The sequence below is a fragment of the Panonychus citri genome, unplaced genomic scaffold (genome assembly GCF_014898815.1).
Source record: "Panonychus citri isolate SS breed McGregor unplaced genomic scaffold, ASM1489881v1 Contig00138, whole genome shotgun sequence".
Taxonomy (NCBI): Eukaryota; Metazoa; Arthropoda; class Arachnida; order Trombidiformes; family Tetranychidae; genus Panonychus; species Panonychus citri.
This window is the reverse complement of record NW_026515543.1, coordinates 984659-1008429: the sequence shown is the minus strand read 5'-3', so window position 1 is coordinate 1008429 and position 23771 is coordinate 984659. Positions and strand designations below refer to the sequence as shown.

The following is a 23771-nucleotide window of genomic DNA, read 5'->3' as shown; positions in this document are numbered from 1 at the left end:
GTCTCGCTTGGTAAATTACAACAACTTTTACCTATCATCATGATCATCATCATAATCATCATCATGATCATCTTAAATCTCATCATGATCATTACCCTAATCTATTTCACCCGCTCGGATATAAGATTCATAGACCACAATTCCGACATGTAGATCTTAGGATCATCATTCAGAATCCAGATAATCATCAATGAAGATGATAACATGACCATATAAAGGTAAATCTCTCTCATTTCATCTTCTTTTTGTCATCATCATCTATTTTTCTCATAGAGACTGAATCTCTCTCTCTCTCTCTCTCTCTCTCTCTCTCTCTCTCTCTCTCTCTCTCTCTCTCTCTATTTTTCTGTCGATTCACTTGGATTAATTTCTTTTGATTTTCTTTTCTCTTGTTGTCTTTTTTTTCAAAGATTCCGATGTATCTTCAAGTTACCTTGTTTCCGGTTCCATTGGAAGTTGTTGTCATATTAATAGTAGTTATTGAATGTCTTTAAGAAAAAAGAATCAAATCAAAATAATACTTAAAAGAATATTAAAAGAAAAAAGAATAGAATAAAAAAGTGAGAGAGAGAGAGAGAAAACAAGTCATCATTGTCTCATCTTCCTCCTCCACCTTCACCTCCGCCGCGTTTTTCCCTTGTGTATATTGACACCCACCGAACCACTTACATCCGATATTTATAATAATCATGATAATAACATGGTATTAGAATTTATCTTCACTGGTGAATAGAAAAAAAAAATTCTTTTCATATGTTAATTAATGGATTGTAATGATCACTAATTAACAAGGTACATCATCGTAACCACTTCCGGTCAAAATGATTACTAATAGGATCTCCCTTTACCTGCAGGAAGTAATTAATTCCCATTTTGAATATCAATTTGATTATAATAATTAAACATCGTGATTGTTGTAAATTCAATTGTATTAATAGATTATCATCTTTGTTTGATTCCAATTACATTATTATTAGATTTTCATTTGAAGTAAATTGATTTGGCACTGAGATGATAAAGTGAATAGAAAAAAATTTTTCTTCTTATTTTCTGATTAAATTCATTGGTGCTTTCAAAATTCTGGTTTACCATGTATGGGTTCATGGTCGATGGACTTTGGTCCATCTCCAATGTCTCTTCAATCTTCATGTAAACCTCAATGGCGGTGGAAATCAATTCAGTGTGTCTCCGGTTGACCAAACACTTTGTCCTCCAAAGTCCATTGATTTTTCAGACTTTTTCTTTTGGTCTTTTTTTCCGTCCGTTGGTTTCGCACCTTTGACTTTGTATCTTCTTAATTGTGACCTTCAGTGGGTCATCATGGCTTCTGAATGGTTTTCTATGTGTATAAGTGAGAGTGTTATTATTGAGCTGAGATTCTGATCTTTAAATTAAATTCATGACTCGATCCATCATGAAAATTGGAACAGGAGAAAATTTTTACTTTCTCATTTCTGGTTGGAAAATAAAAATACTTCAGGAAATGAACTGAATCTTTTACATGGATTTTATCATCATCATGATCCTCAGTGAATTTGTGTAATCTTTTGTGTCTCTTGGTAATCAGAAAGATGGACACCCCATTGGAATACCCTGGGGGTGATATTTGTCAATTTTTTTTTTTCTTTTTTTCCCCAACAAAATGCAAATCAATTTCCAGCGAAAAATTCATTTCATGATTACATGGAAAAAAGGAAGATGGTGATGATGGAAAGTAGGAGGATGATAACATGTCCATTTAGGTAAAAGTTTATTTTTTTTTCTCTTCCAAAGATGATAAAAGTTTCTCATCTTTTCAGGCACATGAATCAATACAAAGAGAGAGAGAGAAAGAAACAGAGAGAGAAACATTTTATCATCATTACCTTTTTTTCAGCATCTTCCACCTCATCCCAACCTCCCCCCACTCCACTTTCAACCAAATAACAATTGTAGTGGGCACACATAAAGGTAAATACAAATTGTCAGTGTTTTTTAATCAATTTAAATGTTATGCATTTACAATTGATTAGATTGTTGTAGTAAACATTTTGTTGACCCAAAAAACTGGTCACTTTTGGTCATTTAAAAGTCTCTCTCATTGAGACCCTCCCTCCCACTCCCTTTAGGACAAGATTAATGATGATGACCGTTACTCTTAACCCACTAAAGGTAATTGACTTTAAATTGACCGCAACAAACAAGAAAAACTAAAAGGTAAATCCAATGACCAGGTAAACAAAAATAACTCATTTAACTGGACAGTGAATAAGTTTATCTTTTTTTTTCCTAGAATCAAGTTAATTAAATCAGAATTTTTTTCTCAACTAATTTAACATTGTGAAGGGTCAGTAGGGTCAATAATTATTCACAGGTAAGCAGGAGGAGGAGGAGGAGGTGGACACTAGAGGTCATCGACTGGCACTCGAACCACAAAGTACATAAAGTAATCACTTAGGACAAAAAGAAAACTAATTTACAATTTAAATTAAATTGTTACAAGAAAAACAAAATACAAGACAATTAACTTTAATCTTTAAACTAAATTAACTGATTTACCTTCAAAGTAAATTGGTTATAAATACAATGATTACGATTAACAATTAAAAACAAGGAAAAAAATAACAAAATAACAATACTGACAATTAGTTAATTGTGTGTCCACTTTTTGTATGTTATATTAAATTGGACACAATCAATGATCAACTAAATTTACTAATCAACAACAACAATTAAACAAAAAAAACCTTTTCGATGTGTCAATTGATCAATTATTAATTGTCTTGAAAAATATATATAAACAAATCAGGTTACCGAACTGGATTAAATTAAATTGTTGTAACTGTCTAAATCATAATGATGAAAACTTTAAGGTAACAATTAATAATGTTAATTGTGTTTGATTAGGTTAACTTTGGGTCAACAATTAATATATCCCAATGTAAACCATTTTATATGAAAATGATAAACAATCAATTGTAATCTAATCAGGTAATCAATTTACTAATTGTAAACAATTAATCTTTATCTTTAATCTAAATCTTAATTGGTGATAACAATTAATTAATATTTACTATGAAATGAAAAAAGTTATCATTGAAATAGCCTTGACATCCCATTTATGACCCTGGGACAGTTTGTCCTAATCTTAATCCCTCTTAATCACCTTGATGATTATCTGATTTAGTGATTTAACCTAAATTAATTTGTTATCCATACCAGTTGATTAGACAACAATCAACTGGTGATAAAGGTAAACAATTAACACAAAAGTGAAAGTAACAACAAACCAAATACAAAAAGTAAAATAAAAATAAACTAATATAAAGGTAAACAAGTCCAACGGTCATGTTATCACAATTTACTGATTGTTGATCATTTAGAAACACTAAATTGGCAACAATTAACTTAATTCACCTCTAATTATTTAATAGGTATATTAACCAATTTCAATGTTTAACTGGTTAATTGTTTAAATCTAATTGAAACTCTTGTTTCATACTAATTGTTAATAGATGTCGCCTGATGATTAACTTTCATTCATTGATTGTTGATTTAATTGTTAGTGATTACAGTTGATCATTTAATACATTAATATATACTAGTATATAAATTGTGTGGTTTAAATGATAATTTATATATTATTTTAATTGTTGTTACGATTCATTAATTGGTTTAACACCTACAAAAAGTAATTGTGATTAAAAAAAAAATCATAATGATTAACAATTAAAAGTTCAATATTAAGATAATACAATTAAATTGTTATCCAATTGTTTCCCTTTTAATTGTATGTACATTAATGTCCAATTGATTTTTTGATTTAATCACTAATTAGTAATTGTGATTAGATGAGTTTCAATTTTGTACATTGTCTGATTAATTGTTATCGTTGAGTTGATTAGTGGATTTGTTACAATTGTAACACAATCAACGAGAATGGTTAGTAATCAATTTGATAATTAGAGGAGAAATTAAATTGTCAAACCCTACAGACTTTGACCTGTTAAACAATTAACTGATTGTTGATTTGGTTAACCAAAAACAAAAAATCAAATCAAATTAAATTGTGATTAATAAACAGATATAGATAAACAATCAGGTAGTACTAACCATTTGATTTGGTGCAATTTGGTTAACAATTAAGGTAAAAGTAATTTAATTGCAGTGGCACAAAATTGCAAATGATCAATAAGAGGAGGGTTAATGATGATTAAATCAAGGTGGTAATTAAGATGATGATGATGAATTTATCATCTTGTTGATTGCGTTGACATTGAAAATAAAGGTAATAATAATGATCATCAATGACCAACTCGTGATCAACCAACTATGTCCTAAGATTGTTGGACAATCATCATCATCATCATGAAGATAATGATGATTGTCTTTTTTTCATCTTAATTCTTCAAGGGAAAAGTTAGGAGACACAATTGACTAATCATCTTCCTCTTTTTTCATCCTTCTCATCATCTTCATCTCAACAGGTAAAGTAACAATCAGTCAGTAAAGGTCAATACATTTCAATTCAATTCAATTCTGAATTCATGATTGTCCTCATTTCGGTTTATTTTTTCATTCTCTCTCTCTCTCTCTCTCTCTCTCTCTCTCTCTCTCTCTCTCTCTCTCTCTCTCTCTCATCATCTTCCGTTCACACATAAATACTCTGACACATTGTATTCATCAACATCGCATCATCATGAAGAGAGAAAGAGAGAGATGAAATTCTGACCATTCTATATACTCTTTTATTCATCATCCTTGGATGAGGAAGATAAAGAAAATGAGAATAGAAAAAAATAGAGAATAGAAAACAAAAATCACCTTTTTTTCTCATTGTTTACAATGTTTTCTTCTTCTCAATCGTCAACATCATCATCATCATCATCTCTATTGTATTGACAATCTGTTGAAGAAGATGATGAAGATTAACCTGGTGATCATCTTGAATGATGATAAAGGTGAGACTTGAACCATACCAATGGTAAACAATTTGATAGCCGATGGTAAAAACCATTTCATGATAAAATAAAACTCACTGATTGTTACGGATCTTTGATTTAATCGTAGAAGATAAAAAAAGTAAATCTTTCATCATTATCATCATTACCAATCCCCCTTTTTCCCTCTTCCTCTTCCCTCTCATCATCAACAGGTAAGATCAGAGGGACTTCACACAGGTAGAGAAAAGTAAACAAAAAAAAATGACGTCCAGCAAAAAAAAAGTTTCTCATAGTAATTCAACTTTATCTTAATAAATCATCTGGATGATAAGTCACAAAATCTTCATCTCCCTTTCCTCCTTTTCATCATCTTCATCCTCATTTTCATCCTCATCATCTTCATCTTCACCACAACCACCAACACCATGGTCGTTATAATGATGATGAATCTTCCGTCTTGTTGAGCTAAATAGAAGATGATAATTGATTAGATTATAATTTCTATTAAGGTTAATCCTTATTTTCCGAGGATCATCATGGTGATGATAAAGAGATTGTTGTGTTGATGGAGTGGGAGGAGGTTGGGATGATGATTATGATGATGATGATGATGAAAAACAAATGATATCACTTTGTTTTTTTTTCCTCATCTTTACCTTTAATGGTCTTTACTTATGAATCTCTTATCAGAAAAGGTAAATATATTTACTATTAATCATATTGATTAATATTGATTGTTAGACGTTTAATTGTACACTAAATTGTTATGGTTAATGATAACAATTAATTGTAATAATAATAATAATTACTGATGATAACAATTTTAACCACACAAAAACCACCAACGTTGATTAACATCCTCCTAACAATCATAATAATAAAAATAATAATGATAATTAACTAATTAACTGTCCAGTGATAATTAAATTATCTCATCGTACCATTAATATTATTATTATTATGATTAAAATAATCAAACCATTTAGTTGAACACAATTTGATTATAAATTTTAATTGTTGATCTGATTGTTGTTGATGAAAAATGGTAATATAATATAATATATCAAATGGAAGGCTCAGAAAACGCCCAAAGATAATTGATTAAAATTAATCACAATCAACTGATCAATTGATTGTCCATTTGGCTTAATCAGATAGATTGTTAATTCATTACAATTAACGTGTTAATTAACACATAAAACAGCAACAAGAAAACAAAAACAACAAATCAAATCAACCATTAGGTTGTATTATATATTGTTATCATTAATAAAAGTTGATGACTTGATAACAATTAACAATCAACAGGTAAATCAAAACAACAACAATTTAGCCAATTAATTGATTACATTTGAAGGATTGATCAAAATTGTAAGTATTATATTATTTACATTTAGAGAGAGAGAGAGAGAGAGAGATAATAATCAAATCAGATTAATCACCCACAATATAATGATTACAATTTATCATTAAGATGAGAAAGTGATTAACTTAATTGTGATGTTAAAGAACGAGGTTAATTTAATCATCAATTGGAATGAGAAAAAAAAATCCAGACCAATATTCACTCCGATTTAATGAGTGGACTATTTTTTTTTTGCTTCGAATTGTAAAAAAAAAGTCAATCGTGATCGAGGGTCAATTGTAAATTGTCATTGTGATTAGTTGATTAGTTAATCATAATCATAATGACCGTGTTAATGGGTTTCATGGATCAATTGATTCAATGATTAAGGTTTACTGTTGATTTGTTTGTTTACCTTTTTTTCCCAAATGTTTACCTTAAAAATCACCAAGCACACCAACATCCATTCAGGTAGATAGTTAGTGAGAGAGAGACTCAATTTAACAATAATTTAAATCGTGACCATCACAATGATGTTAATTATAATCATAATAATGATAATAATCATTACAATAATCATCAAAAATAATCATCATAATAATCATTATAATATAGAGTCAATTGTCAAATTTAAAACATGAGTTTAATTGTGATCCCGAAACAAGAAAACATTTAATTAGTATTAAATCAATCAATTAAAACAGAAACTCTGAAATTAGTTGATCAATTTTTTTTTTCATTATTATTATCGTTTTATGAAAATAATTGATTAATGAGCTTTGGATATTGAGTTTGATTGATTTAATGACCACAATTAAACTTTGATTTGATTAATGCTAATTGAGTATGGTAATTGTTTTCATTGATTAATCTGTTCATCCGATTGTTTCAACGTTTTGACCGTAAGGAATTAAACATTTCAGGTTAATTGTTACAATAGGGGAACAACAATAACAACAACAATTAGATTTTTGATTGATAATAATTAGATATCAATCGAAATGAATTGTTACTATTGAAGAAGGAAAAAAAAAAGTTTTTCATTCTTAGATTTTTTTCCTATAAGATATTTGAAGGTAGAGGTTGAGGTGGAGGTGGAAGTGGTGGTGGTGGAGATGGAGATGTGGTGGTAATGGTGATGGAAGGAGGAGGAAAATAAGGAGGAGGAGGAGGAGAAAGAGGAAGGAGGAGAGTTGAAGGAGAAGAGAAAGAAAGTAAAGAAAGAGGAAGAAGGAGGAGGAAGGAGGATGAGAAGGAGGAGAAAAGGTTACCTGAGTTAAGATGATCAACATAAAGAAAAGGTAAATGATAATTGAAATGATATTTAAGGTTGATGACCATCGATTAGGTTGATTGTTTCTAATTGTTAATCTAATTTTCGTAATTGTCATCAACTAATTTCTTTCTCTCTCTCTCTTTTAGCCTCTTCTCTTCATTCAACAATTTGAGACATTGATTAACTTTATTAGGGTAAAAATTGTGTGTATATTTTGCCCTTTGATCAGTTAGCATAAAGAAAAAGAAAACAACAATTAATGATAATAATATAATAACAATTAATATATATAAATTAATATAAAGCTTATTAGGTTTGTTGATTGTTCATTTGGTATGTTTTGGTTAAAAAGGTAAAATTAAAGTTTTTTTTTCTTCTAATTGATGATTAATTTAGTTAATTAGTGTTGTTGATTGTTGATGATTTGATATTTATATTGTTGGTATCATTGTTGTTGTTGTTGTTGTTGTTGGGTGGGTTTGTGGGTAGGAAGAGGGTGATGAGCATGATGATGATGATGATGATGAACTTGAAATGAAAAATGCAAATTGAATAATAAATGATAAATTGTAATAATTAATTGTTTTTATATCTTTATATTATCTTGAATTTTGTTTTTTGTTCAATTTTTTTTATTAACTGAATTAATGAAAACAATGACAATCAATTGATTTTGTTGGTTGTTTATGTGTGTGTGTATGTATGTATGTATGTGTATGTGTGTGCTGATTGTTGTTAATTGTTGACGAGTTGATGGTAATTGTTGTTGAAAGTTTTGGTTGGTTTTTTTGTGTTGGTGTGTGTATGTGTTTTTTTGTTTTTGGTTTGCAATTAGGTTTAATTGTTGTTGGGATTGATGATGATGATGATGATGATGATGACAACGACGACTACAACGATGATGATAATGTTGTTTGATAATAATAATGATAATAATAATAATAATAATGGTGACACAATTTATACATTCAAACAATTGAGTGTTTGGATTATTATTAATTATCATTATTAATTTTATAATAATATATATATAACATAATTTAGTTAATTGGGTGTTTGGTTTGATTTTTAAAATCAATTAATCTCTCCATCAACACTGTTACTTGTATCATTGAAGGTCAGTGAAAGGGGTAAATTAGATGATATTAAAGGTGAATTGGAAGAGGTTGATATCAATGAAAGGGCTGAATCATTGGCTGTAGCTGTTTGACTGTTTGACGAGTTTAATGAGCCCACCCCGCACCGTCTCATGTGCTTTTCAAGGGTCGAAGGTACTGAGAAAGGCATATTACAAAATCGACATCGATATACATCTTTACCTAAACGACCATGAGTCTTCATGTGTCGGGTTAACTTGGATGATTGAGCACAAGCATATGAACATAATTCACATTTATATGGTTTCTCACCGGTATGTGACCTCCGGTGTACCGTTAGGTTGGAACAATTTTTGAACACTTTACCACAATATTCACAGGTATCATTGCGAGATCGGGTATGACCACCCTCTTTAGCCCCTCGGCCACCACTTCCACCACCACCACCACCACTACTTGTTCGTGTTGTTTCACTAATCCCACCGCCACCACCAATACCAACAATATCACCACTATTATTTGATAGATTATTATTATTACGAGGTTCACATTTTATCCTAAGGTCATTTGCTATTAACATTCCTCCAAGATTATCACCAATACCACCGCCAATACTATTACGTGGTTCACATTTAATACGTAAATCATTTCCTAATAACATTCCTAATCCTCCGCTTCCAATAGCATCATTTAAACTATTGTTTAGATTATTATTATTTATATTATTATTACGGGATTCACATTTTATCCGAAGATCATTTCCAAGTAACATTCCCACTCCGGCTAAACTGTCACCTCCCAGCATATTACTAAGACTGTTACGTGGTTCACATTTAACACGTAAATCGTTACCAATCATTAATCCACCTCCGCCTAAGATACTTGAACGCATCTCATTATTACCAATTGTTAAATTATTTGCACCACCACTTCCTAAACGGTCACCATTGCCATTGCCACCAATAATTGATCCTACACCGTTACCATTACCCCCACCGCCGCCGCCACTTCCACTACCACATATACTATCTCCTCCTGTTGATGATGATCTTTCATCAAGGGTGGTGGTTAAATTGGTTATCGGTGATGAATGATTAGAGGTTGCACTGCAAATATCTTGTTGACTAGGTACAGTTGAATTAAGAACTGAATTAATTGTTGGAGCTAATGAAGATGGTAACGTTGTTGAAGATGAAGATGCCCTTGAGGCTTGGGCAATGGCAGCTAAAAGTGAACTGTGGTTAAGTGGTATGGGTAGTAAAGGGTGAGCCGGTCCACCGAGAGAGGTTGAGAAAAGAAATGATGGTAAACCAACATCAACAGCGGCAGCGGCAGCAGCCATTGCAGCGTTAAACTGTGAGACTGAGTTTGCTGTTGCTGAAGAGGGATGATTATGGTGATGATGATGATGATGGTTAAGAGGTGATGCTGAAGATAAAGGTGAAGATGACGAGTTAAGATGACCAGGTAAACCACCATTATTATTATTACCACTTGCACCATTACCTCCTCCTCCTCCTCCTACTCTATCAGAACCATTTCCATTATTATTATCACCGCCATTATTTGAAGCGGCTGCAGCAGCTGCAGAAACAGCGGCCACCGCAGCAGCGGCAATAGCAGCATTAAGTGATGCTACCGGATTATTTGAAGGTGAATGATGATGACGACTTAGGTTGGTTGCAGCGGAAGATGATAATGAGAGAGGAGATGAATTCCTATTAAGATGATGGTGATGATGATGAGGTGAGTGGTGGGAAAGATGATTTAAACCATCAAGTAGATGATGATGATGATGATTACCACCACCATTACTACTTCGTCCACCATTGGTAAGGGTTGACGTTGTAGTGGTATTATTATTATTATTATTATTATTATTATTTTCTCTATTAATATTATTATTGATATTATTGATTATCGCCAAAGCGGAGGCATTTGGATTTGATCCAGAGGAAAATGATGATGAAGAAGAGGATAAAGAGGAGGAAGAAGAGGAAGATGATTGCTGGTGATTGCTGTTTCCATTGGAAGCTCGTCCATTAAGATGATAGGGTTCATTGTTAGTATCGACATAAATCTTGATTCCATGAAAATTTTGTGCATGTTGCATCAAATTCCAGGATGAATTAAATATCTTTTTACAGGTATAACAGGTGACTGATGTTGGTTCTGATGATAGAAAACAAAAGTAGAAGAAAAAAAAACAATTTAGTTAATTAGGAAAAAAAAACAATAAGATTAACCCTATTTGTTAGATTTACTATTATCATCAATCCATCGTCACACTTATCAGCACCATTATCCATGTCCAAGGATAAAACTTCATTTCTTTCAACACCATGAATCGTGCTACTAATTCATGGTGATTAAATATTCATAATATGACAACATTTTCATGAGTGAGAGAGAGAGAGAGGAAGGATAAAAGGTTACCTTTCCTCCCTTTTCTTGCCTCTTCATGTGAAATAATAATCATGGTGGTTACCATGTTACTCTGTGTGTGAAAAAAAATCATCATGGTGATGATAATAGTAAACTTTATGAACAAAAAGGTGTGATAAGAGGATAAGGAAGATGATTTTCTATTTGGGATGAGGATAAGTGTTTTATCTTACACCCACCTTAGGGGAATCAGAGAATCGTCAGAAAAAGTTCAATACATCAGAATATGTTCCCTGACCTGTTCCTCTATCTCTTTCTCTCTGTCTGTATTCAAGTTTAAGAATTGGGAGAAAGTGAAATTTGGAAAATATTGATTCTTTTTTTTTCTGATTTTATTTTATGAGAAAAGAAACATTTTAATTCAATTTGATGGTGAACAAAATTTTCATTCATTCATCCTCATCATCACAGATTAATCTTAAAAAATATATATCACCTTTATCCTCATCTATCTCTTCATGATGATGATCACTTTTTTTTATCATCATTGACTTACGATCAATTCTCAGATCTGTGAACAACAATGAAACATATTGATCTGGTTATAATGGATTAAGGAGATTGAACATTTTTTTTTCTTTAAAGTAATATCAATGAGAGAGTGAAGGTGATGATGGAAATCACCCATCGATAGAAATTGAAACTCAGCCCTGGAAGAGTTCAAATTGATTCTGATCACTTCATGTCTCTCATGTCATGTCCATTAGTAAATCATGGTGAGAATGATGATAATTCTCATGAGTAAGAGACAAGATGACAAATAAAGGAAGAAGAAGATGAAAAAAGAGAGAGAGAAAGACTAAAGATTTGGCCAATTTGAGATTCACCATATAAATTGATTAAATTTATTGTATTGATGATGAGGATGTTAAGATTATGAATAAGGAATAGAAATGAAAAAAGAGAATTGAAATGGAAAATGATGAAAATTTGAAAGAGAAAAATAAAAGTTAACATGATGAGGATGATGATAAATGAGAAAGGAAAGGAGAGAGATAGAAATGAAAGATTGATGATGATTTTCAAAGAAAAAGAATTGAAAAGCTAAATCTCCATGAGGATGAAGGAGGATGAAAAAGAGGAGGAGGTAGAGGGTCAGAGGAAGTTGTAAGTGAGAGAGAGAGAGAGAAGATGATGATGAACAAAAAAAGAATTGATAAAAAAAGAGTAAAGATTTTGTATCGATAATGGTTTAGAAATACATGCAAGATGATCGTGAGTCGTGGTCACCCATGGGTCACCCATTGGTCCATAGGTTTGACCCCATTTTATACACTCATCTCTTATCTTTAACCTTATTGTCTTCCTCGAGAGTTCAAGGAAGAGAGAGAGAGAGAGACAGAGAGACAGAGAGACAGAGTGAGAGAGGGTCACAAAACTAACTAGGCCAACAGTTAACTCGCGACACAACAAAAACAGGAAATAACAGTAAACTGACCAACATCCTAAATAACATCATCTGGACCTTGCTAAAGCCTTTGTGCTTTACGAGACAAAGTAGTAGGAGGACAAGAAGGGTTTCAATGTCCAGCAAAAAAGATGCTAAACAAAAGGTAGACGCGTGGACACACATACAAAGAGATCAAGAAGAGAAGAAAAAAACTAAATCGAATAAAAAAAATCAACCTTTCCCCCTTCAACCCGGTCAGTCAATCATCTGATTGACCTAATTTACTTTTTACGGTCTTTTGATTATCAAACAGTAACAACAATCAAAAGATGATAATGATGAAGATAAACAACAATCAAGAAAAAGGATTGTTACCGAAAGTTGATTATATTGAGTGAGTGAGTAAGTGAGAGAGAAAAAAATCAATCCAATTGATTAACGATGATCTCAATCGTTAATCAATTGATACAATTTAAATTTGTTTTCATTCTGACAATAGTTTATAATTAAGTCAATAGATGCCACTGATATGTTTCATTGGATATGATTAACAAGCAACCGGTTATTGAGGTTTAGTCAAAAACCCGGTTACTTTTTATCATCATCATGGTGATGATGAGGATAAATATCCGATCATCAGAATTACTTTCTTTACCATAGATGATAACACATAGATCTCTTTCTCTGTTCTCTGTCGCTTTTTCTTTCTAAATTGTCGCCCTTTCCAACTCTGTCTCTTTCTCTCTCTGTCTAAGAATCTCTCATTCTCGGCAAACCGGAAAATGCTGGAAACTCAACTGATGAAAGTTACTTAACTTTACCTAAGCTCTTTTTTCATTTAACTTTATAATCTTAAGGGGAAAAACAGACACTTAGAATTTGAGAGAGAGAGAGAGAGTGCCTGAAAATACGATGGATTAATTGCATAGGAGGGGGAGAAGATAAGATTAAACGAGAGAGAAAGGAAATGACGAAGAGGGAGTTAGGGGGAGTAATAAATGATGTTAGTTTGTGGATACTACCCAGATAGTTTAAGATGAAGATAAGATGATGAGTTTGGATGAAGATGAGAGAGAAAACATTTAGAAAAAAATGGAATCAAAATTAATTAAGATCAAAATATTTTCGTTTAAACCCACATTAAACACTAATCAACAACATGCACACAAGGTCAGCTGAAGTAATGGTCATCACATATTTTACCATATTAGTCATTATAATGACCATGATAATGTCAATCATTACCACGTGATCGTTTGGATTAGATAATTGAATGTATTGAGAGATGGGATAATTTACCATTGGTCAGTAGTTTTTTTTGCTAATCTAAAGTCAAACTTTTTTTGTGCAAGTTTCACTTTTAAGCGATCGTTATTATCCAAGGGTTAAAATAAGGGAAATGGAGAGTGGATGAAGTTTCTTGGCTAATTGGTTGTCATGGGTAGTGGTGGAAATGAAGTGGCGGTGGCAAGAAATAGACCTTAGTAATAACAAGACATAGTCAATGAATGATGCTGATGAGAAAGAAAGAAGGAAGAGAGAGAGAGAGAGAGAGAGAGAGAAACTGGCACATAGAGAAAAACCAAGAGAGAAATTGAAATCAAACATATCCATTGTTCATGCTATTTCCGTTTGCCTCCTGACAGCAGCAAACTTACACTCACATAGAGAGAAAGAGAGAGAATGATGAGGAAGATGAAAAAGAAAGAGAAAAAAGAGAGAGGATTTTTTTTTCTCTGTGACAATATTTCCCTTACATAAACTCACCAAATACCCTCACACACCCCAATCTATCCAAGAATAATCCCTTGTCTCCTTCTCCCTCTTCTCCCCCTTTCTCACTCTTTCACTGATCATCTTCTTCTCCCTTGCAAACTAACCCATCGAGCTTCACCATCATTAGTATCCTAATGATGAAGATTAGATATGATTAGTGATTCTGGTGACGAAGATAATGAATAAAGATAATAAGAACAGGAGAGAAAAAAGAGAAAAACAAAAAGTGTTATATAAGACTCATCAACACATTTAAACGCCATCGCCCCACTCAGATTAACTCACATTAAAATCGTTAAAAGAACAAAAAAAAACACCAATTACAATACGAAGACACAGAAATGAGTGCCAACAAGTGAGCATAAAAAAGGACAAACTGACTTGATTGTAAACAAGAAAAGCACCAAAAGAAAACAAAAAAACGTTAACACACTCACACAAAACGACAACAATGCAACCTAAAACTCCTACGTGACCATTAAGATGATCATTTGATCATCATCATCATAATCATCATTATTTTTGATTCATTTAAATCATTACCTAATTCATTTTCATCATTATAAATCATTGTTGTTGGAATTTACATCAAAAATCATCAACACATTGTCCTCTCATCATAATCGTCAGGAAACTCATCAAGATAAACATTGAGAAAGTTTCAAACTTTGGGTGGAATATTTTTCCATACTCATGATGATGATGAAAATGAAAAGAGAGATTCATCATCATCATCATCATCCACCTAATATACTATTATCACTATCACCGTGGCTTGACCTCATCTCTCTCTCTCTCTCTCTCTCACCATTGGGATCAGTTTCATGTTGGTGTGTTACTTGTTGTTTATTCTTACTCAAGGATGACCCAAAGATTTTTCTCACTTTGTAGTTACCTTTATTATCTAATGATAATGATAAGGTTGTTTTTTCTTGTGTTCACCAAACTCAATGATATTGAACAGGACAATATGATGAGCATGATGATGAAAAAATAAACTAATCACTAATTGTGATTGTTGTTTGATACTTTTTTTTCCTACTGGTGATTGAGGTTTCTCACTGATTTTTCACTTTAAATCAAATTAAAAACTTTTACTTTATCCAATAATAATCATTCAACCTTGAAAACTTGTCATTAATATTACATCCTCTTGCTTTTTTTCTTGCTTTCATCATCATCATCACCAACATCTCCAGTAGTAGTAGTATCAGCAGTAACAGCAACTCATCATCATCATCACCAACATCTCCAGTAGTAGTAGTATCAGCAGTAGTAACAGCAACAAGTCAAGGCTATCAATTGGTCATCATGAAGATAGAAAGTGAGTGAGAGAGAGAGAGAGAGAGAGAACTACAAACCCTGAGGATGATAATGATGATGATCTTGTAACTTTTAAGCTTCAACATCAAGTAAAAGTTGAAGAAAAAAATGAAAACATATATACGAGTGAGTGTCTTGAAAGAAAGTGGGTGATATGAAGTAAAAAGTGAAAGAGTAAGTGAGTGGGGTGGTGATGATGAAGAGAGAGAAAGAGAAATTCAAAAGTGAGATGATGAAGATAAAATTACATCAAACAAACAGTTAAATACGCAAATAAAACCTAACATTGTGTGTTTGTGTGTGTAAGAGAGAGAGAGATGCTATTTTTTCTGCTGCTCCTTTTAATTGTAGCCATTATTTACTAATAAACATTGAAGCTACAAACACACACATACAGAGAGAGAGAGAGAGAGAGATACATAATAATAATACATGATAAGGCTCAATGAATCCACAAAAATTCATTGAAACCATACACAGATAATAGAGGGAGAAAGAAAGAGTGAGGGTGGGAAAGAAAGAAAGAAGAGAGAGAGAGAGAGAGAGAGAGAGAGAGAGAGAGAGAGAGAATCAATTAAGTAAAAGAGAGAAAAGTAAGACAAGAAAGAAAACGAGAGAGAAAGAGAAAGTGGAAGTGGGAGTGGGAGGGTGGGAGGAAGAGAAGTGGTATTTTGTGGTTGAATAAAGTTAATAACTTGTCTTGATAAAAGTTGTTAAATGACCATTTAATATCTGTTGTTATCATCCACATCATCTTCATCGTCATCATCATTATTGTTATCATCATCTCCTTTCTTGGGATATCCTCAGCATATACACACACACATAAATTGCTTGGACACTTAACAATTATATTCAATTTGCAACACAAACAACAACTACTACACAAGAACAACATCAACCACACAACCTCATTTAACTTGAGGCATGAGAGTATATTTATATTACTTCAGAGCGGAGAGTGGAAAAAAAAAGTTTGAGAGAAAGTGAAATGAGTATATGAATAAATTGGCCTAAATTGAGATTCTTGTCATGATGAGGAAGAAGGAAGATGAAGATAAAGATGAAGACAGAAAATGTAGCTAACAATCAACAGAGGAAGAAGAAAGAAAGAGAAAAAAGAAAGGAGGAAGAGAGGGAGTAGTAAAAAAACAGTGAGATGATGAAGAAAAAACCAGTTAACAACTCGTTGTAAAAGTCTATTGACAAAAAAGGCAAAAAGTTAACAGTGAATCAGAATTGTAAACATACAGAGAGAGAGAGAAAGTTGAATGGCGAGTGACCCTGTAACTGTTTCTAATGATAATGTAATATGAACTTAATTGGTGTGGATAGATGAGAGAGACACAATTGACTTTTGTTATGATGATTAACATTAATAATAATGCTTAATGATGATGAGGATGATAAAAAAAAGGACAACACTAATAAGCATCTGTAGTAAGAGACTGAGAGAGAAAGATGAATATTATTATAATGAGTGAATTAATTAACTAATTAATGATAATTAAATGAGCCTTTACAATTGGTATTGTTATTTATCAAAGGTAAGTTCATAGAGGCGAGAGAAAGTTAATCAACAGTAAATGGGAGAGAGAGAGAGAGAGAGAGAGAGAGAGAGAGAGACAAATGATCAACAACAAATTAAATTATCTCTAATATTGAATGATTAGCCATGATTATATTGGTTAATCATCTGATTTAACAATTTACTAGGAGGATGATTGATGATGATGATGATATTAATTGTACGGTTTTATATATATATCTCTCTCTCTCTTTAATTAAATCAATTTGAGTGTTTCAAATGATTTGTTTTTCTGTTTCAACGTTGAAAGTAAGCAAATTTTTCTGTTGTAAAAAAATAAACAACAAAATACAAGTTGATATACAAAACTATTTAGGTCAAGTGTTAGTTGTATTGGTTATCACCATCATCATCATTTGTTGATTGTTGTTTATTTACATATTGTTGTAACACTTTTTTTTCTGCCCAATCATCATCACTATCAACATCATCTCTATTTATCCTATTTGGTCAGCAGTAAAAAAAGCGAGCAGGAAAGGAGAGAGAGAGAGAGAGAAAAGGGGAAAAAGTGACAGGGAGAGGAAAAAGTGGACAATGGACAGTAAAAAGAGAGAGAGAGAGAGAGAGAAGACAAAGAGTATGTCAAGAGGAAGGTAGATAATGATGATGAGAAAGGAGAGAAAGTGAAAAAGGAGGTGAAGGAGGAGGAGGAAAAGGATAATGATAATAATATAGTAGCAACCTTGGTAAAAGGACTATACGAAACTGGATGGAACATTTTAAATAGGAGTGGCCAAAGAGTGGAAGCAACTGAAAAACCACCAATGCTCATGGCAATTGAAACAAGAATAGTTTTCATCTATCACTACCACCACCACTACACCACCACCACCATCATCATCATCATCATCATTATCATGATTAACAAGTAAAAGCAATTTGTTGATAATAATAATATTATTTACTAGATTCTCACTTATCTCATCTGTCTCACTCTGGAAATACTTACATATGTAGTTTTCCATATGTAATAAAAGTATCTCACTTTTTGGCTCTCACTCAGTAACTGGCTCACTATTCATTTCATTGTAATTGTAATAATTATTATTATCATTCTCATGGATAAATGATAAATAAATGATGACTTTTGACCAATCAGAAATCCCCCTTGTTACTTTATCCACTGGATGATAAAAAAAAAGTATCATCCACTCAGATAATATAACTGTAAATCTAGTTTCCATTTTTTGTTATCAGAGATAAAAAAAAACATCTCATATGGAGTCGGTGCAAAAGTAAACATACCAAATGAAATTCAGTTCATGATGATAACAATCATGATAATAATAATAATAATAACATCGTAATAAACAATCAAGATAATAATGTTAATGTCTATGGTGGTGAGTATATTTATATATAAATCGTTTGGGTGAATGTTGTTTATTATGATTTTTTCTCACCAGGATGTTGATTGTTACCTTTATGGAAACTTCCGAAATTGTAATAATAATTAAAGTTTGATTAGGATTATCCTCTTAAAAGTAAATTTTATCAAAACATAACTGGATTAACTGTAAATTGGTTGATTGATTGTGAAATTGATTCAAGACTAATCAAGAAACTTTCATGTGATTATATTTGGTAACTTGATAACCATATGAAATGAGCAAATATTTTGTTTGAAAAGTTGAGAGAAAAGAAATTTTTAAAATCAGTAAAGGGATTTAATTAATTACAGCAATTAATTTGTTCATCGGTGTGAGTTGATTATTGACATTTAAGGTTCAAGATGGTGGTGGTGGTGGAGATGATGATGATGAGGCAGATTAAGTGTAGAGGGATTGAGAAATGAGATCAAATTGACTATAATGAGAGAGTAAATTAATTTCCTCATCATCTCATAATAATAATAATAAATAAATAAATCATAGAGGATTTAACATAATCATGGATAAGATTAGGTTAATTGATTGGAATAGATAATGTTAATAGAAAGATATTCCTAACGAATTGAAATTTTGTTTTATTACATGAATTGGACATTGGACATTAAAAGGTAGATTGATCTTAGACCTCAAAGTCCAAGAGTTGATCATCATCATCGTCAGTAACTGTGAACTTCATATACTTGAAAAGACCCACTGAAGTAGATGATGATGATGATGAAGATATTATTACAAATATCATATAAAAAATGATGATAAACATTATGACGATAATAATAATAACAGTAACAATGATAACAACAATAATATCAATGACCGTATCAGGTTCAGGTAAATATAAGGATAAAAAATGAAACATTAAATGTTAGACATGACTTAATTTGTAATGGACTGGCAGAGAGAGAGAGAGAGAGAGAGAGAGTTAGTACGCCCAGGAAAGATGAGAATGATGATGATAATGAAGATCATCAGAAAAGGTCATATGAATCATTCTTGTAGTAACAATCATCATCATCCTCATCCTCAACATCGTCATTGTGTATGGTAACATATAAATATATTAATTATATGTGGGAGAGACTCAGGTGATTCTCTTTCTCTCTTTATTTGGCGTGGTCAGTGCGAAAAGTAAATACAAGGTAAATTGAATAAGAGAAAGAGAGAGAGAGGAAAATGGATCAACATATTACAAAAAAGAATGAAAAAGAAACAAGAATATAACATGGAATAGAAAAAAAGAGAAAAAAGTTTCAAGGAGAAATTTTCTGCTCTTTCTTGTCTACAATTTATATTTTTGTGAGTGAGCGGTGGTAGTGGTTGTGCTGGTGGTGGTGGTGGTGATGCTGGTGTTTGTTTGTTTGTGAGTGTTTGAGTGAGTGTATGTGTTGGTGACTTGAATCATCATTATTATTATCATCATCATCGTCATTGTACTTGGGCAGATGTTGATGTTTCTAACCACATCCGATTATGATGATGAAATAACGGAGGAGGGAGATGAACACAAATCTTCAGACTATCAGGAATATTTTTTGATATCATCATGATATAAATAAGGCACAGAGAGAAAGAACTGATTAGCAGGGGGACACAGGGAGAGAGGGAGAGATGAAGAGTCAATTCGTTCAGTACTCTCTCTCTCTTTTCGTAAGGAATGATGATCACCATCCACAACAGCATCATCCTCATCATCTTCATCATCATACTTACTTTTACAAACTGGAATCTATCCAAGTCATGCGGAAAAGTTTGTTCCACTTTAGCCTAAACTTTACTGTTGGCTTTTGGATGTTACTGTATTGGTGCTTACATGATGATGATGATGATGATGATGAGGATAAGGATGGTGAGGATGATGAGAGTACATCATCACCCCAGAGCCTTAGCCAAAAAATATCAACAAACGTTTTTCTGGCTAAATATGGCCAAAGGAAGTCAGAGATGATATTAACTTTTTTCTCATCATCTTGCCACCGAGTTCTCTCTCTCTTTCATCATCTCCACTCACTCACTTCAGTGTATATCTCTCTCTCTCTCTCTCTCTCTCTCTCTCTCTCTCTCTCTCTCTTCCTTTCTCTCTTATTGGAGAGCTTGTACTTTTATAAATAGAGAGAGAGAGAGACTGACCTTGCCTGAGTAAAGAAGAAGAAAAAACTTTTACTTTCAATCTTGGATTCAGTAGATTTTCAGTGAATATACAAACAGCTTTTTTCTGTTGCTTTCCTTATATGAATTTTGGCTTTTTTCTTTTTGCAGAATAGAATGTTTTTTTTCATCCTCATCTTCTCTCATGCTTCCAAAACATTTGAGACTCACAAAAGTAACTGATCTTTTCCAAGAAAAAAATAGAAATCAAACATCGAGAGCACAATTTGACCAAAATAAAATGGAAACAACTATTGATTCCAATTCTGATTCACTGAACGATTCCGTTAACGATTTGAAATAATGATAATAAAGGGATAATAATAGAAATGTTGAAGTGATGGACATAAGAGAGAGAGGGTGAGGGAGGTAAGAGAGAGAGAGAGAGAGAATTAATTGAAATAAATACCTTGTACTATTGTATTGGTATAAGCATCAACAAGTTGCTTGTCTCCGGTCAAGGAGGGACTATGTTGCAGATTATGATGATTTGAATGATGAATCCGATGAGAATTATGAGAATGATGATTTAAATGATGATGATTATTATTGGTGTGTAGATGATTGTTGAGATGAAGGTAAGATGATGATGGTGAGGTTGATGAAGAGTATGTTTTGTTGTTGTTATTACTCTCATGATAGTTATGATTAGCCTCATGTTTAGGTGATGAGAGATGGTCAAGAGAGAAGCAAAATTTTTTAGATGAACACCTAGAAGATTGATTTGGGTCACTAATTGATGAACCATTGGTCTCATGGTTGTTATTGGTGTTGCTGTTGTTGTTGTTGTTGTTGGTAGTTATCGTTGTGGTAGAGATGCTGGTTGGTGTAATTGAACCGTTGTCACTTTTATCGGTGGGTGAAGATTCAGATGGATGAAGGTGAGAAAATATGGAATCACATTTAGTCCGTTTGGGTAGTTGTTTATGTCGAGGCATTTTCCTTTAATATCGACGATGTAAAACTTGGGGGAAATGTTGGTATATCTCCTTTGGTGTAAAATAGAAAGAAACAAATCAACAAAAAACAACAAGAAAAAAAAACAACAAGAAAAAAAAAGAGAACAAAAAATTTGTTCTATTCTCTTAAAAACAATTTTTTTCTATTCTCTTTTCCAAACAAAAAAAACCAATCAACTCTCTCTCACTTTCTCTCTCTCTCTGTCTCTCTGTGTATTTTAAATATTTCACTCTCTCACTCACCCTCTCTCTCTCTCACTCTCACTGTTCACTTATATAAATTATTATTTATAAATTAATATCACTTATTACAAATAAATATACATTTAGAGATTTACATTTGTAGTTATATTATCACCTTTAAATTGTTGGATAATAATGATGAACGTTGTTGTTGTTGATCATGTTGAGAGTGATGATCAAATGTTACCAACTGTTCAAACTGTTTCCCTCTCTCTCTCTCTCTCTCTCTTTCTTTTTCTTCTTCTCTCTCTTTTTGCGCGAATGCACAACTAACCCCATCTGGCGGATTTTCCGAGCAACAAAATTCTCGTAATTTTTATTTTCTCAATTCTGAATTTCTGTCCACCCCCTTGACCTCCTCTTTCTTATTTTCTTTTTGTTTTATTTGATATTTTTTTCTCTCTCTCTCATATCGAATATGTAATATTTTTATCTTCATGTAAGAACCTGTAACCTAATCGCTTCTTGTGTCCCGTTCTCTTGGTAATTTTTGTCTCTTTTTCTCTTTGCAACTGATGATCGTCATTGTTGTTACTCTGTTACTCTTCCGTTTCCTTTTTCCTGTTGGTTATTTATTCACATTATCCCCCTGAATCTAGGAAGATAATGATGATGATGATGATGATGAGAGGTGAAGGAGGAGTTGATGATGAGGATGATGATAATTCCTATTTTGGTTTCTCTCTCTCTCTCTCTCTCTTACTATTGGTTTGCCGTTTTTAGATTAAATAAACTTTTGTTTTTTTCTTCTTCCACAATCAACAATCAACTAATTCAGTGTCTGTTTCCTTACAATTAACTGATAACACTTGGAATTAATCATTACCATTAAGGTTTCCAATGTTGTTAATTTTATCACTATTACGATTATGATGATGATGGCCAATTAGTTGATTGTTATTTTTAATTGTTTATTGAAAAACTTTTCAAAACTCAATAATAACCAATAGATTATTGTTATTATTGATTTTCATCATGATCATTATTACAAAATGAAACAATTAAACTGATAATAAAGGTAAATATTACAATTCCAGTTAACAATTTATATTCAGTAAACTTGGAACTGGATTATAATTAACCTGATTAAATTTTGTTTGATTGTCAGATCGTAATGAAAGTTGATCAAAGTAACAAAATAAAACTTTTTTTTTTGTTTCGTCTCTTCAGTTATCCTCTTGATTAGGGATTCTAATTGTTAATTATGATGATTTAATTTAATATCATATTATCATTAAGTAAACATTGAGGTTACCCCTCAATCATAATCATCTAATTTTTTTTTCATTTACAATCAAATCTAATTAATCGTTTAATCATAATGGTAATTAGTAATCATAGTAATTTGGACTGGAAGAAAACAACAAATTGATAATAATGTTTACCTGAGACTTTAATTGTTACAATTGATATATAAAAATAAATAGTAATTTAATCAATTAAGGTTCATTTGCCTTCACCATTATTTGGTCAGTTGATTAGTTAATTGTAATTGTAAATATAATAGCAAGATAAATTTACCTGTTGATTAATTGATTGATTATCAATAACAAACAACTTGAGATGATAAGTTTTTGTTTTATTTTCATATATAAAAATGATAATTGTAATTAAGGTCAATTAGATTGGTGATTGATTTAATTGGTTGAATGAAAATTAAACCAATATAATCAGTTATTGTCCTTTTCTTGATTACATAGAGTTTTGTTAATCTGGATTAAGGTGATGATGATGATGATCAAGATGAGAAACTGGGTGGGGTTGATCAAAGGTTATATCTCTTCATGATGATCATTGAAATTGATTGTAATCATATTGAAGGAGAAATTGTGAAGATAACAAAAAAAGACCATTGAATCTCATCTTCTATCATC

General features: G+C 31.9%; 1 protein-coding gene across 2 annotated transcripts; it reads right to left on the bottom strand.

The window, feature by feature from the left end:
- Window positions 1–7799: 7799 nt before the first annotated feature.
- LOC128392963 (putative uncharacterized protein DDB_G0286901) lies at window positions 7800–22086 on the bottom strand. 2 transcript variants are annotated; one of them, XM_053353054.1, is made up of 2 exons: window positions 21105–22086; window positions 7800–10812 (listed from the first exon to the last, which is right to left on the bottom strand). In XM_053353054.1, exons 1-2 carry the CDS (start codon window positions 21631–21633, stop codon window positions 8618–8620), a joined length of 2724 nt encoding a protein of 907 aa, XP_053209029.1. In that variant the 5' UTR covers window positions 21634–22086; the 3' UTR covers window positions 7800–8617. The 2 variants fall into 2 exon arrangements, with proteins under 2 accessions (XP_053209029.1, XP_053209030.1); XM_053353055.1 differs by lacking the exon at window positions 21105–22086 and adding an exon at window positions 11265–11494.
- Window positions 22087–23771: the final 1685 nt, after the last annotated feature.